The 17771-nt window shown below is 36.6% G+C and overlaps 1 protein-coding gene across 1 annotated transcript in view; it reads left to right on the forward strand.

The window, feature by feature from the left end:
- The window catches only part of C1H8orf48 (chromosome 1 C8orf48 homolog), a 34088-nt gene extending 18890 nt beyond the window's left edge, over positions 1-15198 (forward strand). Inside the window, exon 3 of the mRNA XM_044937872.2 lies at positions 15029-15198. Within this exon, the coding sequence (XP_044793807.2) occupies positions 15029-15046 (18 nt within the window). The 3' untranslated portion in view covers positions 15047-15198. The remainder of the gene's footprint in view (positions 1-15028) is intronic.
- The last annotated feature ends 2573 nt before the right edge of the window (positions 15199-17771 follow it).

Genomic DNA, 17771 nt, shown 5'->3' on the forward strand with positions numbered 1-17771 from the left:
AGGGATCCCCGACCTCCAGGATCTAATTAATGTCTGATGATCTGAGGTGAAACTAATGTATTAATAATAGAAATAGAGTGCACAATAAATGTAATGTTCTTGAATCATCCTGAAACCATCCTTCTATCCCCCTGGTCTATAGAAAACTTGTCTTCCACAAAACTGGTTCCTGGTGCCAAAAATGTTGGAGACCACTATTTTAGAACTATATGTGATGAGCTTAACAAGTCCCTGAATTAGATAGTTTTTAGCATACCTATACCAAATGGTTTACTTTGGGTATGTTCTTTTGAGATGAAAATGATTTAATTCTGTTTAATCATGGAGAAAGTGAAAAGGATGAATAAATGGATTCCAATAGTGTCACATCTTCATCTTATAGTCATTTACCTGTGGCTGCCTCAGCACAAAAAACATAAGGAATCTCTCAAACGTGGCTTCTGATTTCATGATTGCTTTGTCTTCTGGAAGTAGCTGGATGGTGAGATTGGAGACAGTTAGAGGATCGAAGGGTGGCCTTCTTGGCAAAGCCCTCCGGCTCTTATGGCTCACAAAACCTGGAAGCAACAGCCTTCAGCCTCAAGTGTCTCTTATTTCAGGTTCTGCCACAGAGGATCTGTGGAAATTTCCTAACCCTCTTCACACATTCTGATAATCAGATTTCTAGAGCACTTTCTCTAAATGTACTTGATATCTTTATGGAAAAGCTAGCTCTTGGACTGCTTAGGAAGTTCACCGAAGAGCAGAATCTGGGTGTTCAGGGGTACTTGCATTTTGAATGAGAGCCTATAATCTGAGGAAGGAGGCAGAGAGAGAACAGGGAAGCTCACTGAGTTACATATGGATACATATTTTCCAATGAAGGTTTTACTTTCTTTGTAAATTTTCCAAGGATCCCCAAGGTTTTCCTTCCAAAACCTTGGCTTCACAGAACTGACAATAATCACATGTAACACTTCACATAAACCACAGTTTTGCTAAGAAGTTAAACCTCAGGAAAGCATTCTTATCAAACACTTGTCATAGGCAAATCCTGAAAAAGGCAATTATTTTAGAATGGTAATTGTTCTATCCTGCTAAATGCCTGTGCACCCAGTGCAGGGGTAGTGGGGTGCAGATCAGTACCCCGAACTGTAAATGACATATACACACTCTTATTCTTCAGTGTTCAGTTGTTTGAAGGAGAGATTAAAACAGTGGTGCCATCTTGTTCTTCATAAAAAGTCCAACAAGAGCAAGAAAAATTTAGATTTTTTTCATCTGACTATGCCCACTTGAACTTTCATTGGCCAGATATCAATAGTATTATTTTTACACTACTGGAACCAAAAGTTCTTATCACATTTATTGATATTATTTTAACATTCTGAATCAGATTATCCACATTTAATTTGGAAAAAAAATTCAGCTGAAAGATGGATGCATTTCCAGCTTATATCTCAAGCTTTTATTATAGATGACATTGGACCATTTTCAAACTAGAGAAATGACATAAAAAGTGACTGGGCCATCTGCTTTTCTTCTCCCATGTCTCATGCCAATTAATCATCCAATCTTTGTTGAGACTGCTAATTTTAGCCACTTGAATGAGTTTTAATACCATGTTAAAACTTGTAAAAAAAATTTGCCTAAAACACCATCCACATTTATCAGGCTATCCTTCTTAGCATATTGATAAATTTAGATATTTTGCTCTTTTTAGTTAAAATAAGCAAATTTTATTTAATGTATCTACACTAGGATAAAGGTCATAGTGTGTATGTGTGTGTGTGTGTGTGTGTGTGTGCACGCACACGCGTGTGTGTGTGTGATGGAGGATAAAAGCATTAATAGAATTACAGTGTACACAAACATCAGAGGCATTGACCAGGCTCTAACAAATGATATTATGATATATGAAATGTGTGTGTATGTATACAGATATATATTTAGTGAAGATATTCTTATTCAAAGTCAACATCATGCTCTCTTGCAGATCACCACTGAAAATACCTTTCATAACTGCATAGAATGACTAAGTTAAAAAAAAACTTGTAGACATATTCTCATCTATTTTTAACTTGAATTACTCTATCCAAGATTTGGAATTACATCATATATAGAATAAGAGAGCCACCAGACAACTAAATTTAGCCCCTTTTGTGAGGAATGTAGACTTGAATAAATTATTGTGAGCTAAGGAAATTTATATAAAAAAAAAGAAAAGTGTTATCAAGAGTCTGATTACTAGTTTTTCTCTGGCACTAGTAATGTTTTCTTTTTTCTCTTAAAAAAAAAAATCCCTCTAGGTGTTGATTTTCTCATCCAATTGAGAAGCTTATTTTCTAGAGTATTTGTATTAACAGGAGATTAAAAACATTTTTTAAATCTCCTGTTAATTTTGACTGTGCTGGTCTTTGTTGCTGCAGTGGCTTTTCTCTTGTTGCAGAGAGTAAGGGCTACTCTCTAGTTGTAACCCATGGACTTCTCATTGCAATGGCTTCTATTATTGTAGTAAGACCATGAGCTCTAGGGCTCAGGTTCAATAGTTGTGGAGCATGGGCTTAGTTTCTCCAAGGCATGTGGGATCTTCCTGGACCAGGAATCGAACCCGTGTCTACCATGTTGGCAGGTGGATTCTTTACCACTAAATCACCAGGGAAACCATGGTGAAATTTTAGTCTGATTTTATTTTCTTTGTAATACCTCTCTGAATTTTTTTGACATTTTAATAATTCTAATTTTACTTAAAAATCTGAACTGTTGGGCTTCCCTGGTGGCTCAGTGGTAAAGAATCCGCCTGCCAGTGCAGGAGACTCCGGTTCAATCCCTGGGTCAGGAAGATCTCTTGGAGGATGCCATGGTGACCCACTCCAGTATCCTGGCCTGGAGAATCTCATGGACAGAAGAGCCTGGTGGGCTACAGTCCATAGGGTTGCAAAGAGTCAGGAGTGAAGCAACTTAGCACAAACACACAGTGTTTAGTGCCTGCTGCTGATTCAAGCCCTTTTAGGGGTTGCTCTACACTGAGCAGGCTGGGGGGAAATGGGACTGCTGAGCCCAGAGCGGATCTGCTTTGGTCAGTTTCATTATTTACATACCCAACAAATATTTTCTTTGAAGAGTTTCTTGACTGAATAAAATATAAGAGTGGCTGCCAAATGCTTCCTAAGATCCCTTTTAGAAATAATCTGCTATTTTCACATTCTTTTATAAGCCTAAAAGTATGATAAAATTTCCCTAGTTATCTTTATTTTGTTTCAGTTTACAAGCTGATATTAACATATTTGCATTTGCATGCACTGGATTTTTCTTTAAATGACTCAATGCTAAATTTATTACCATTGTATTACTTTTATTACTTTGCTTTAATTAATCAGTATTAGATAAGTCAATTTACACAATAGCCTTAGTATATAACAAATCAGCCCAAAGTCAGTTCCCTAGTGTATGCTGTTATGTTAACATTGCCTCATTCCATGAATGAGCTAAAAGTTTGAAAAACAATTAGGAAATATTTTGCCATTTGGAATGTTATCATTGCAAAACTATTATTTCATTTTTCAAATAAGAAAATATGAGATTCTGTATAAAACATAAATGTAAAAGTGATCTACGTCTGTAGTTATACTCTAAAAAATTATAGCCTTCATTGCTTCTATAACTGAACAAGAACTGAAAATAAATTGAACATTTAACTTTAATACAAAAAAATAGGGCAAACAGAAGTAGCAGAAGAAAATTAAATGAAACAGATGAAACCTGAAAATTGTGAATTAGAAAGAAAACAAGTATACTGATTGAAAAAGTCTGCTTCTATGGCAAGAGCAATAATAAAAATACCCCTCTCATGTGTGACAAAAGGAAAAAAATATATATATGCCATTAGAAATTATAAAGTAGATATACTCACAATAGTGGGAGCAATTAGAGAATTATAAAGATCATTATGTTAACTTCATGTTGCTGATTTTGCACATTCAATAAAATGAGTAGTGTTATAGAACAATAATAAATAACTCAAAGTGACTTGAATAGAAGAAGAAAACTTGTACAAAATCAAAATCTATGAGTGGGAAAATTTTTGTTTATTATTAAAATAGAACTAGGGGAAGGTGGATTTTTTTTCTGCTTTTTTAATTAGTCAAAATAGTCATGACAGAAGAATGAAAAGTCTTACTTTTATAATGATTTTATTACCAAATACTGATGAAGAAGGCAGAAATAAAAGATTAACCAAGAACATAAACATCTAGGAATAAACTACAAAACCTGTGGAATCATTCTCTCAGAGAATTATGAAACATTATTAAAAGACTAACAAATATCTAAATAAGTGGACACAGATACCAAATACATAGATTAGAAGACTCAAAACTGAAATATCAATTCTAGCCATGTTTAATACATAAATTTAATACAAATTAAAATCTCTCTCTTTTGGTAGAAATTGACAAAGTAATTTTAAATTGGGAGATGCAAAGTTTCTTAAATACCCAAGATAATTCTGAAGGAAGAAAAAACATTAGAAAAATCTTATCTAATAAGTAAAATGTACAGTTGAGAAAGGAAAGTGAATCTCTAACTATGTATGTATCAGTTTGCATGACCTATGAGCATATTGGATAATCTGATTCAAGTTTAACATCCTCAATTGGTTCACTATTCTCCACTGAAAGTCACTCAGTCATGTTCAACTTTTTGTGACCCCATGGACTATATAGTCCGTGGAATTCTCCGGGACAGAATACTGGAGTAAGTGGCCATTCCCTTCTCCAGGGGATCTTCCCAACTCAGGTATCGAACCCAGGTCTCCCACGTTGCAAGCGGATTCTTTACCAGCTGAGCCACCAGGCAAGTCCAAGAACACTGGAGTGGGTAGTCTATCCCTTCTCCAGTGGATCTTCCTGTCCTGGGAATTGAACCAGGGTTTCCTGCATTGCAGGCAGATTCTTTACCAGCTGAGCTACCAGGGAAGCCCATTCTCCACTGAGCCTTGCCTAAATCAGAAGCACTACCTGATGTTATTATTTGGAGAAGCTGACACAGATGGCAGTACCAGAACTTTAATCTGAAAAATCAATAGAAAGTATGCATTTCTTCTAGAAGTTGTGCCAGCTGTTCAGACTATTTGGGATCCCACCTTATATAATTCTCAATTATTTTTAATGGATTTGTATTGAATTAAGTGCACTGTGAGGAGATATACCTGTGTCTCTGATAATCTTTCATCTAATTTATAAAGTCTCTTAGGTCATGGGTTGTAAAAAATTCCGTGATTGAAACCTAGTAAGAAATGAATAAAAGAATTCCTTGGGGAAATGAAGACCTAAAGTAATTAAAATATTCCAATGAGGCTCAGTAGTCAACATTCCCTCTCAGATACATACATAGTTCATCCTATTATCTCAACTCCAGAAAATTAACTACAACTGGAGTGTCCAAGGGAGTTTTAAAATAAAACTCAACATCAAAGAAATTTTGCATTTTCTGTCAATTACTAGCATAACCCTCAAGCAATCATCTTCACTCAAATAAAAAAGTGGAATAGACATAGTTAACATGAAGGCAAAGCAGCAATATAAATATATACCATAGTATTCTTGGACATGATTACTTTTATTCCTAATAGAGATTTTAAATTTTTATGTCTTTCCTAATTATAGGTCATTTAAATGTTTCTTTTTTTATTTAAACTTATTTTAACATAAAACGTTGAAATTGTGATAAACAGCATCTGAAATTAAGTTTGTTCTCATTAATTTTTTTTCCATATTATGCACATATATAGTTACAAGCATCAACAGATCAAGGGCCTTTATTTGTGTGATCATGGTACAGTAATGTTTTAAAGAAGATAGCTTATTTTTAAAACAAGCTTTCTGATATAAACATGTGAAATTACATGTTGTCTAAAAATTACTTCTACATAACAAGGGAACTAAGACAAATAGAAGGGACTATGTATGAAACAAGAATGGCCATATGTGTTGATTGTTAATGCTTAGTCCTAGGGACCTAGAAATTCATTATCCTGCTCTGTTTTTACATATGTCTAAAATTCTTCATAGATTTCTTTTTAAAGTTAGGGCAAAATAAGGGCATTTCCAGGCTATTGAACAAACTAAACTATTCAAATTCCTGTATTTCCAAAATTTTGGCTATAAAATTTCCAATTGTGAAGGTTTCTAGGGAAGAACTGTATTTTCCCTCTTATTTTTAAAATTTGTTTAGATAAAACATCTGTAGCTAATATAATGTTTTATCTGCCATCAGACCACTTCCACATGTACTAATAATGTAATTGAATTTTAAGAGGTTTGCTAGGTTGAGGACTTATTTTAAGGTATCAGAAATTAAGATTTCTTAAGGTTTTTAGGTGGCAGTACATTAGATAATACAGCTGTTAATATAAAGTGAACATGCTAAATTTTAAGATAAAGATAATGAGTACATTAAACCATTCAAAGAATGAGCAATTTTAACAAAATTAAAAACAAATTTCTTTTTCTGAAAACTCTGTAATAAAAAATATGAAAAACATGCAGGCTAATACTTGCAGTGATTTGTTCTTGTGCATTAAAGATGCTATTGGAAATATGAACTTGATTTTTCTCATTAGGATGCTGACTTTAACTGTCACCCATCTATATGTCAATGTAATGTTTCTAACATCATTCATTGGTTTATAACAGTCCTGGCAATATTAAAACAGAAATTATATATACAGTTCACTGATCTAGACAAAGTTTTATTGATGAGAATCAGAAGTTTTCTTCTTTAAACAGAAGAGAGATTATTGAATCAACAGAGGAAACAGAATCATATCAGGAATTTATAAGATTAATTTGTAGTAATATTATCTTCCTGCAAATTAAAACAATGTATTCAACATAAGTTAAAAAAAGTTAAAAAAAGATGCATAGTAAGTTTTAATTACTTATGCTGAAAGGTCCTACACTCTACATCATATTGACTATTTAAATCTTCCCAGTCTAAATGTTCAGGACCTTTGCCCTGTTAGAAAAAAACCAAGTGAGTAAATGCAAGTGATTTTAAATTAAGGAGACTGTGCAATTACTTTAGGGAAGAGAAAATTAGCTTATCCATTAGCATTATAGGTTGCTGTAAGGGAAAAACAGGCTGTCTGTTCATTCTATTAACTCTCAACCTCAAGGCAACCAATCATTTCATTAGTAACATTGTTGATTAAGCAGCTCTGAATTAAAAAAAAAAAAGCTATGTCTTTAGATAATAACACCTTTGCATTATGTTTCTCTAGAATTGCTTTGATCTATTTGGTACATCAGTCAATTGTCAGAAGAAGTAAGTGTTTTATCTAACAGACCTTGATCAATTTTATGAAAAAGTTTATGATAAAAAGAACACTGTAAAATTTATTTTTCTAGTCAAAATAACTTTAAACATAGATGAACATTATTTCGAAGCACAATGTTCAATCTGTATTGAAGTTATTCAATCAAGTAACAGATGAAAGTGTAAATCCTGAATAGTATCATCTGCTTTAAACAAAACAACGTTTTCACTTTGAACTTTGTAGAGGAAATCATTTTTCCAAACAATTACATGACATACCACTGCAATTATCACTTACTGGTAAAAATTCATACTTCTGTGAGAAAACATTTTACATTTTTAGATGAATATAATTTCCATCAATGCCAGAAAGTGACACCAAGCAAGCATCTTATGTTTTTTTGTTTAAGTATATATAACCTTAGCCATTTTTCTCTTCTTATAAAACTTCATTTCATGAGCAACGTATTATGATTGTGTTTTCAGAAACACTTCAACATGCAAACGGCTTACATAATGATGCACATATATTGTTATATATGATATTAAATATAAAATGAAGAGTAAGAATTTTACCTGGTTAGTCACCTGTGTTGGTCTGTCTGAAGCTGGATAGAACAGATGGATTCCCAGGCAATGTCTTGTCAGATGATCCTGACTGAGGGTGGCCGCAGTTTGAAGGGGTGGGACTTGTCTTCAGCAATGAATTCCCAAGGGACTGCTTCCAATCAGGGAATGCTGTTGCAGACAATGAAACCATTCTCCATTTGTTGACCCTAGTTTTGTAAGTACGATCTGCTGTGGGTGTATTCAAGCATCAGTGGAGGGACTGACATATATTTCACTGAAGTTTATAGCATGCAGGATATTTTGAAATAAGGATTACATGAAAATGAGACCGATCTGTCATTTCTTGGAAGTTTTTCCACTGTGTATTAATTTCTTCTAATTTCCCCCCTGTTGAGACATAAAGCATAAAAAGGCTTAACTCCAAGCAGTATAATCTCTCACTTAATGATACTGGGAAGCCCTCTGAAACAAAGCTGGTGGCAGGATACACACTGTCTCTGCCCATGAAAATTTGAATGATGGGTGGGGAGTGGAATCTCCCTATTTTTGGAGCCTCCTTATTCAATTCTGGAGCAGGAAATGGCAACCCACTCCAGTATTCTTGCCTATGAAATCCCATGGACAGAGGAGTCTGGTGAGCTAGTCTGTGGGGTTGCAAAGAGTCAGACACGACTGAACGATTAATACACTTACCCAGTTCAGGATGGTATTAACCTGTTAGATATCTCTACATCTGATGGTTATTTATGCATAATATTGTCACTGTAATTGTATACAGTCATACATTTAATTTCTGCATTGAAGATAGCTTTATTTGACTATCAGTCTGAGAGATGCATTTTCTGGAAGTATTGTGTAGTCTTTCTAGTTTGTTTTGACACTTCTGTCAGTTCCTTTAAGTATATATCTAGACTCCAACAACTCCCACCACTTTGACCTCTCCTGCCCTGGCAGAGCTGACCGGGAGCTCTCTTTCTAAATAGCTTGTCCTTTGCTACACCTCAGTCCCACAGTCTATTCTCCATACAACAGCCTGGCTGATCTTGTAAAAACCTGTCAGATCATGTCATTTTCCTGCTTCTCCTATAAGGTCCTACTCATAATAAGTGACCTTGAAATTCTTTGGTATCTTCCAACCTGATTCAGAATAAAATAAAAATTCTTAGTGATGGTCTGCCATAGCCTGGCCCCTCACCCCAGCCCTGTGACCTCCCTTCACACTCTCACACCTTCTCTTGCACCGCCTTGCTTGCTCCCTGAACTCTAGGCACCCACGCCTTCCCGCCCTTCCACAAAAGTGTCAAGGGCACTCCTGCCTCAGGAACTTGGATGTGCTGATCACTCTCCTGGGATACTCTGCTCCACATGGTTTGCTCTGCTTTTAATTTTCAGTTCAAATGTCAGTTTAACTGAGGGATCCTCCTTAACTGCCTGTGAAAATAGCAAGTACACCTTCATCACACTCTCCTGACCTTGTTTTCTTTTTTTTGTCATAGCATTTAGTTATTTATATGTTTTTGTTTATGAGTTATCTCATCCAAAAGAATATAAACTCCCAGAGAAAGGGGACTTTGATTTATCTTAGCATTGAACAAAGCTTTGCAGAATAGGTACTGAATAAATGCTTTTAAATGAATGAGTGATTAAGCTTTGCTTTTTCTTCCCCATTTTATAGAGTATTCTAACCAATACAATGTAATAGAATAAATGGAATATCAGTCTATTCTAATGATAGCTTATGTTACCGTGATAGTTATGACAGCATAACTATCTAATGTATCTTAAAATCTCAAAACCTGAAAACCCCTTAACGTTCATTGTGATTCATCTCCTGATTGCAGGCTGGACTGCATTTTAGTCTGAAATTGAACCTATGGACAGTTTTTTTCCTGATGTTCTTTTATATCTGTTCAATTGGCTTAATTACCTTTATTATAAGAAAATCTTTTCTGCATAAAAACTGGTTTCTTCCCACAAATAATCTCTCAGAAGATTCTGAATGCTCTTAATAGACTTTTTTCTACCTTAAAATATGTGAAGCTTCTTTGAGGCACTAATTTACTATAGGTCTTAATTTATTCTTTCACAATGAAAATTTATTTCCATATTCATTTTAGCAAAATCTGTACATCTGTATTAAAACATCTATTTACTGGAGATTAAAATATGAGGTGTCAGTTTTGTGAAACAGCATACAAGTAAGGGTAGCTTTGCCCTCCCTTTAAGCGAGAATTAACTTTCACATTTTATCTCTGTTTTGCCCCAGTGGTTATTTCCAGACAATGTGAGGGAAAATGGTGCAACCAACATATGAATTTCAATTTGTGAAAGGCCTCTATCAATTTGTAACTGTTTTAAAGTTTCTGCCAGGTCATCGATTAAGATATAGGTAGTAATGTGAGAGAGCAAATGTGTTAGAACTCAGAGGATGTAGAATGCATAGGACTGGGTGGTTTCAGAATGGTTGGAATGTTTAGGTGTTTCATTAGTTTAGTTAACATATATATAGCTGTGTATTTGCTGTAGCTATAAACTTGGTAAAGCAGTTGGAGACGGGACAACACCAGAGCAGTCCTGGTCTGATGGCTTTAAAATAAAATGTTCCCACATATTTAAAAAAATGTTTATTTATTTATTTGGCTGCATCAGGTCTTGGCTGCGGCACGTGGTGTCATCATCGTGTCATGGGGCATCTTTCCTTGTGTCACACAGACTCCCAGTTGTGGTGCTTGGGCTCAGTAGTTACAGTACTTGGGCTCAGTAGTTGCAGGGCTTGGTCTCAGCTGTTCTGCGGGTGTGTGGGATCTTAGATCTGTGACCAGTGATCGAACCCACACCCCGTGCATTGCAAGGCAGTTTCTTAACCACTGGACTGTGAAGGAAGTCATCCAAATATTTTTCACTGGATAGTTCTTTTAGGATTTTACCAAGGACCGTGTCTGTCTGTGTCTCTATTCTCTGTTTATCTACTTAACGTATTTAGCTATCTTTATTTAGCCACACATAAGGGAAGATACTCAGAATATTTAACAACAGCCTTACCTGAGGCAATAACTAAATGGAATGAAATTTGGCCATAATCCTTGGAGTGGAGTATCAGTGGCTCCTTACGTTGCTAAGCATCACTCTGATTTGTTGGTTACAGAGACAGGGTCCCAGTGTAGGTGCTGAGTTCCATAAGGGTGTTCAGGACACTTGATACAGTGACCAACTAATGACCAGCTAGCTAATGACCAATTGGTTGGGAAGTGTTTTGCTACTTAACAAGTGGTGAGATTTCTTTAATTATGTAATCTCTGCCTTTTAAAATTATACATGCACACAGAAAACAAATTTAAAGGATGGAGTAAAAATGAAACAAAAATTGTGGTATCTGTGCACAGTTACTAGTTAATTACTAACCACAATAAATTCTGAGAGCAAGGTTGCTTGTTAATGTTCAGTAGAGTTCAGTTCAGTCGCTCAGTCGTTTCCGACTCTTTGCGACCCCATGAAGGGCAACACGCCAGGCCTCCCTGTCCATCACCAACTCCTGGAGTCCACCCAAACCCATGCCCATTGTGTCGGTGATGCCATCCAGCCATCTCATCCTCTGTTGTCCCCTTCTCCTCCTGCCCTCAATCTTCCCCAGCATCAGGGTCTTTTCAAATGAGTCAGCTCTTCGCATCAGGTGGCTAAAGTATTGGAGTTTCAGCTTCGGCATCAGTCCTTCCAGTGAACACCCAGGACTGATCTCCTTTAGGATGGACTGGTTGGATCTCCTTGCAGTCCAAGGGGCCCTCAAGAGTCTTCTCCAACATCACAGTTCAAAAGCATCAATTCTTCAGCGCTCAGCTTTCTTTATAGTCCAACTCTCACATCCATACATGACCACTGAAAAATCCATAGCCTTGACTAGATGGACCTTTGTTGACAAAGTAATGTCTCTGCTTTTTAATATGCTATCTAGGTTGGTCATAACTTTCCTTTCAAGGAGTAAGTGTCTTTTAATTTCATGGCTGCAGTCACCATCTGCAGTGATTTTGGAGTGCAGAAAAATAAAGTCAGCCACTGTTTCCACTGTTTCCCCATCTATTTCCCATGAAGTGATGGGACCGGATGCCATGATCTTCGTTTTCTGAATGTTGAGCTTTAAGCCAACTTTTTCACTCTCCTCTTTCACTTTCATCAAGAGACTCTTTAGTTCTTCTTCACTTTCTGCCATAAGGATGGTGTCATCTGTATATCTGAGGTTATTGATATTTCTCCTGGCAATCTTGATTCCAGCTTGTGCTTCCTCCAGCCCAGCATTTCTCATGATGTATTCTGCATATAAGTTAAATAAGCAGGGTGACAATATACAGCCTTAACATACTCCTTTTCTTATTTGGAACCAGTCTGTTGTTCCATGTCCAGTTCTAACTGTAGCTTCCTGACCTGCCTACAAGTTTCTCAAGAGGCAGGTCAGATAGTCTGGTATTCCCATTTCTTTCAGAATTTTTCACAGTTTATTGTGACTCACACAGTCAAAGGCTTTGGCATAGTCAATAAAGTAGAAATAGATGTTTTTCTGGAATTCTCTTGCTTTTTTGATGATCCAGCAGATGTTGGCAATTTGATCTCTGGTTCCTCTGCCTTTTCTAAAACCAGCTTGAACATCTGGAAGTTCACGGTTCACGTATTGCTGAAGCCTGGCTTGGAGAATTTTGAGCATTAGTTTACTAGCATGTGAGATGAATGCCATTGTGTGGTAGTCTGAACATTCTTTGGCATTGCCTTTCTTTGGGAATGGAATAAAAATTGTTCTCTTCCAGTCCTGTGGCCACTGTTGAGTTTTCCAAATTTGCTGACATATTGAGTGCAGCACTTTCACAGCATCATCTTTTAGGATTTGAAATAGCTCAACTGGAATTCCATCGCCCCCACTAGCTTTGTTCATAGTGGTGCTTCCTAAGGCCCGGCCAGCTTCACATTCCAGGATGTCTGGCTCTAGGTGAGTGTGAGTGATCATACCTTTGCAATTATCTGTTAGTGGGTAGAAATTGATATTACAAATAAGCTTCAAAAGGTTTTGCTGGCCTTGTCAGATTTTACTTAGTATATTTGCTGATGAACAACACACAATAGAGGGAAACCTCTCAGCTCTTCAAACTTCTTATTGCTGTTTTCATTTGTATTCTTCTTCTTATTATTATTATTAAATCCAATATATAGATGGTAATTGACCACTAAGATCAGTATTGAGAATTGAGAAGGAAAAATAATGTTTCTCATTGGGAAAAAATTAGATTGCTTTTTATACCCTCACTAAAATTTGTGCCACTATTGAAGCCTTTATTACTTCACCTGTGATTATTTCTTGTGATACTTACCAGATTTGACTACTAGACTCTTTTCTGGAGTCGAGGACAGGAGGTTTTCATTTAAATGTGAGAACTCTAAACCATATAAAGAGCTCCTCAGGATAAAGAGTCATTTTATCCATTGCTATATTTTCCCAATCTTCATAAATCTTGAGCTCTATGCATCCTTAATGACCATTTTTTTAGCACAATTTATATTTCCTAATCTGTGTCACCAGGTATGGTGGGAGATACTGGAGATAAGTACAGATATAAATATAAACTTGCCTTCTAAAGATTTGCCATCTTGTTGAGAAACTAGAATAAACTGTCAAATGATAAATAAATAAACAAATCAGTTTAAGTGATAGATGGGTGACATAACATAGTTTTTAAGTGTTTGGCAGTCTATGCAAGTCTTTCCATAAATTATTTTGTTAACTATCAATGCAGGAGTTTTTATAATGTAGACCTGAAATTACTCTCCAGGCATAGTATCATTGTAACAGTTGTGGTCTGACTGCTACAGATAATAAATTATGGTAAAATATGTGTGTGTGTGCTCAGTCACTTAGTCTTTTCTGACTTTTTGCAGCCTTATGGACTATAGCCCACCAGGCTCCTCTGTCCATGGGATTCTTGAGGCAAAAATATTGGAGTGGGTTGCCATGCCCTCCTCCCAACTCAGGGATCAAACCCACATCTCTTGTGTCTCCTATAGTGGCAGCAAGTTCTTTCCTCCTAGAGCCACCTGGGAATCCCAAAATATATGTGCAACTAGCTATTAGGTGAGGACCAGGGAATGGAATCTGAGTTATATTCACATTATTTGAACCATGTATGATGAAAAGACATGTATGCTTATGCAGTTGAATAATTTGATAATTTTAAGGTGGAAAAAAAGTGAAAGTGAAAGTCACTGTGTCATCTCCAACTCTTTGGGACTCCATGGATAGTCCATGGAATTTTCCAGGCCAGAATACTGGAGTGGGTAGCCTTTCCCTTCTCCAGGGAATCTTCCCGACCCAGGAATGAACTGGGGTCTCCTGCAACTGAGCTATCAGGGAAGCCCAATATTTATTTATTTATTTAGGTATTGCCAAATGCTCTCTTAGAATCCATCATAATGATATTTTAGGAAAAACAAAAAAGGTTGGTGCTGCAAATTTATGCATCCATGTGAACTGTCAAGCAAATACTGAATATTTCTCCAGTGAATGTTTACAGCTGACTTCAGTGGAGGTTGTTTCACTTTCAGAGATATATTAATCAAGGGAAAGTGAAACCATGAATTTAGCCATAGGAAATTTGAGAAAAAGCTTTGTGTCATTTATATGCTAAAGAGGTCAAGATCATGGGCAAAATCTATCAAGAGTAAGATGTGACTTTGCCACCAGATATAGGTGGCACAGTTGGTAAAGAATCTGCCTCCCAAGGCAGGAGACACAAGAGGTGCTGCTTTGATCCCTGGGTTGGGAAGATCCCTGGCATAGGAAATGACAACCCACCACAGTTTTCTTGCCTGGAAAACTCCATGGACAGAGGAGCCTGGCGACCTATATCCTATGAAGTCACAAAGAGTCAGACATCTCTCTCTCTCTCTCTCTCACACACACACACACACTCAAGTGCTGAAGAAAGCAAGAAATTCAGCAGAATCTGTATTCCCTGGGTTGGAAGACAGTTTATACTCCGACTTCCAATCTGATACTGAAGAAGACATTCAGTTACTAAGACAGATAAAATGTAGTTACTAATACAAACCTATTTTGGTTGTTTAAAAGTGGATATTTAACATTTTTCTTTGGGAAAAAAAAAACATTTTTTTTTTTTTTTTACAGAAAGGTATTTTACAATAAGTTGTCTTCAAATGCAGACAGTTTGTATTTGAATGAAGAACATTCCACTGGCCTCATAATAAGGTCTCAACATTGAGTCCCTTGGATTGCAAGGAGATCCAACCAGTCCATTCTGAAGGAGATCAGCCCTGGGATTTCTTTGGAAGGAATGATGCTAAAGCTGAAACTCCAGTACTTTGGCCACCTCATGCGAAGAGTTGACTCATTGGAAAAGACTCTGATGCTGGGAGGGATTGGGGGCAAGAGGAGAAGGGGACAACAGAGGATGAGGTGGCTGGATGGCATCACTGACTCAATGGACATGAGTCTGAGTGAACTTCGGGAGTTGGTGATGGACAGGGAGGCCTGGCGTGCTGTGATTCATGGGGTCGCAAAGAGTCGGACACGACTGAGTGACTGATGTGATCTGATCTGATCTGAGGGGTCAGATCTGAATAGAGCAGTGTGGTAATCCTTCTCCAATAAGAAACTTGACCAGTTTTCCTGTCAATTTGACTGCCCAGTTCATTCTGCTGTCTCTGCCAGTACTTCTCCAGGCCGAGGGGTGAATAGAAAATTAGGACAGGATCACAGAGAAATGTCACTTCAGCTTACAACAGTTCTTACATAGATGATAGATGTAGAAGTAGCTTTGAACATTAAACACACACATGCACATTTTATAAATGGGTATATAAAGTGTTTTTTAGACATCAGATTTATGAGGATGATATTTATTTTCTGATAAGCAGGGATTAAATGTAAATATGTAATAACAAAATGTAAATATGTTATAAAAGCCTATTTGGAGACTCTATCCTGGGATCTATGGTGTTACCATGATGCTAGACAGACATTTGCTTCTTAGTAAAAATTTCTTAGTGTGAAAAAAATTTTTACTGTAAATATAGAAGTTGGAATGATGGTTTCCTAACAACTTTTATAATCACTAAAGAGGAACTATGTCCTTCATATTTGTTTTTAAAATATTTCTCCACAACATTTGAAGTTCATAAAATTAGTATATTCCTGGCTTTGCAAACCACTTTTTTAGATCAAATACAAGCTTAAAAATCCATTTAACTGTTCTTCAGCAAAGGGATAAATTTGTTCATTTTCTGAGTTCTGTGTTGTGCCTCAATTAGATTACTGTCTAACTGGTTTCCATCCACTTTCCGGATTACCTTAATAGAAAATAACATTACTGCCCCAGGTCATTTCTCCTGATATAAATGGATTAGATACATATATTTTCTTAGTGCTCCTTTAGGGAGGTTTAATCCGGCAGCAGCATTTTCTGAATTTAACACTGGCCGAGAAACACTGTATCCATTAGCGACCAAGGTACAGTTAGATGTTAACTAAGTTATCTTACTCCATTTTGTAGGTAGATTGTGTTCTCTTTAGAGAAAATTAAATTCGTAGAAGAATTCTTTTCCCTTGGAAATGAAAAACCTTTTTGCATGGTTAGCAGCTGCCGTTCTACCTTTTGATGCTGTACATAGTGTGATGGAAAAGATGAAGTACTTCATAATCAAGACAGTGTCTCAGAAGAGATTGCAGTCATGTATATACATCTGGGAGAAGCTCATTTTATATTTGAAAATAAACATTTTTTGATGACTGAAAATCAAACCCTTCTCTTTGAGTGCTGAGAAACGAGAGAGGGCAATTTGCATTTCACAGCTCTAGAATTATAAGTGTGCTATTGTGTCTTTAGTTTTTCTCCATGAGGAAGAGCACCATAAACCACTCTCCACATGTTGCTGGGGCTGTTAGAAGCCCTCTGTGTCAAAAGGCTGGATCAAAGCCTATTATCTTAGTGATCTTCTCTGTCTCTTTTGGACCAAGCCAGAGGATTAGCGATACATTTTTTACAAAAATTGGATTTATGGAGTTATCTGCAGGTTGAAAGCATGTTTCCATTACCCTAATTTCTACACCCAAGGTCTTAAGAAACCTCCTTTCCTTTACCTCTTTTTATCCAGTCATCCTCCCCAGTCCTAAGATAGTCTGGTTTCCCCAAGTACACAGGGGCAAGGTTGGGCTATGAGAGGGAGGGGACAAATGACATATGTATGGGCTTGAATATTAGCAAGCAAAAAGGTGCATGTTTCCCTGGTGGCTCAGATGGTAAAGAAACCACCCACTATGTTGGAAACCTGGGTTCGATCCCTGGGTCGGGAAGATCCCCTGGGGAAGAAAAGGGCAACCCACTCCAGTATTCTTTTTTTTTTTATGGTTGGACTTTCTTGTGATTTGCTATTGAAAGTCTCAATATCCATGCACACAAAAATATTACATTTTGCTATTAGAAAGTGTTCTTGCATTCTCCAATGGTACTCTGTAGTCATGCATTAAGCAGAATTTTAAAGGAAACCAGGAAAGGACAGGACAAGATAGGAGGGTAGAAAAAACCCAATCTCAAGCTCATCCCACAGATGAGCAATGTGCCAGATGGGGCAGTGTCACCTTTTGGCAGACTTCAGACCACAAGTTCCAGGAGTCCGCTGTATTAAAATCTGTTATTTCAAAGGTGTTAATGTAGTAGTTTTATGGAAATTATCAAAAGCAGAGAAAATACTGCCACATGGGTAACATGCTACCTATAGAAAATAATTAGCACTTTTAGGCAGTGGGGACTGGAAGATCAGTTTTTCTAAATTCTCCACCAAACTCATCTAACATTTTTCAGAATACAGCAAAGGAATTTCAAAGCAGAAACCCACACCAAAGTCTAAGGATT

Source organism: Bubalus bubalis, chromosome 1 (genome assembly GCF_019923935.1).
Source record: "Bubalus bubalis isolate 160015118507 breed Murrah chromosome 1, NDDB_SH_1, whole genome shotgun sequence".
Classification (NCBI taxonomy): Eukaryota; Metazoa; Chordata; class Mammalia; order Artiodactyla; family Bovidae; genus Bubalus; species Bubalus bubalis.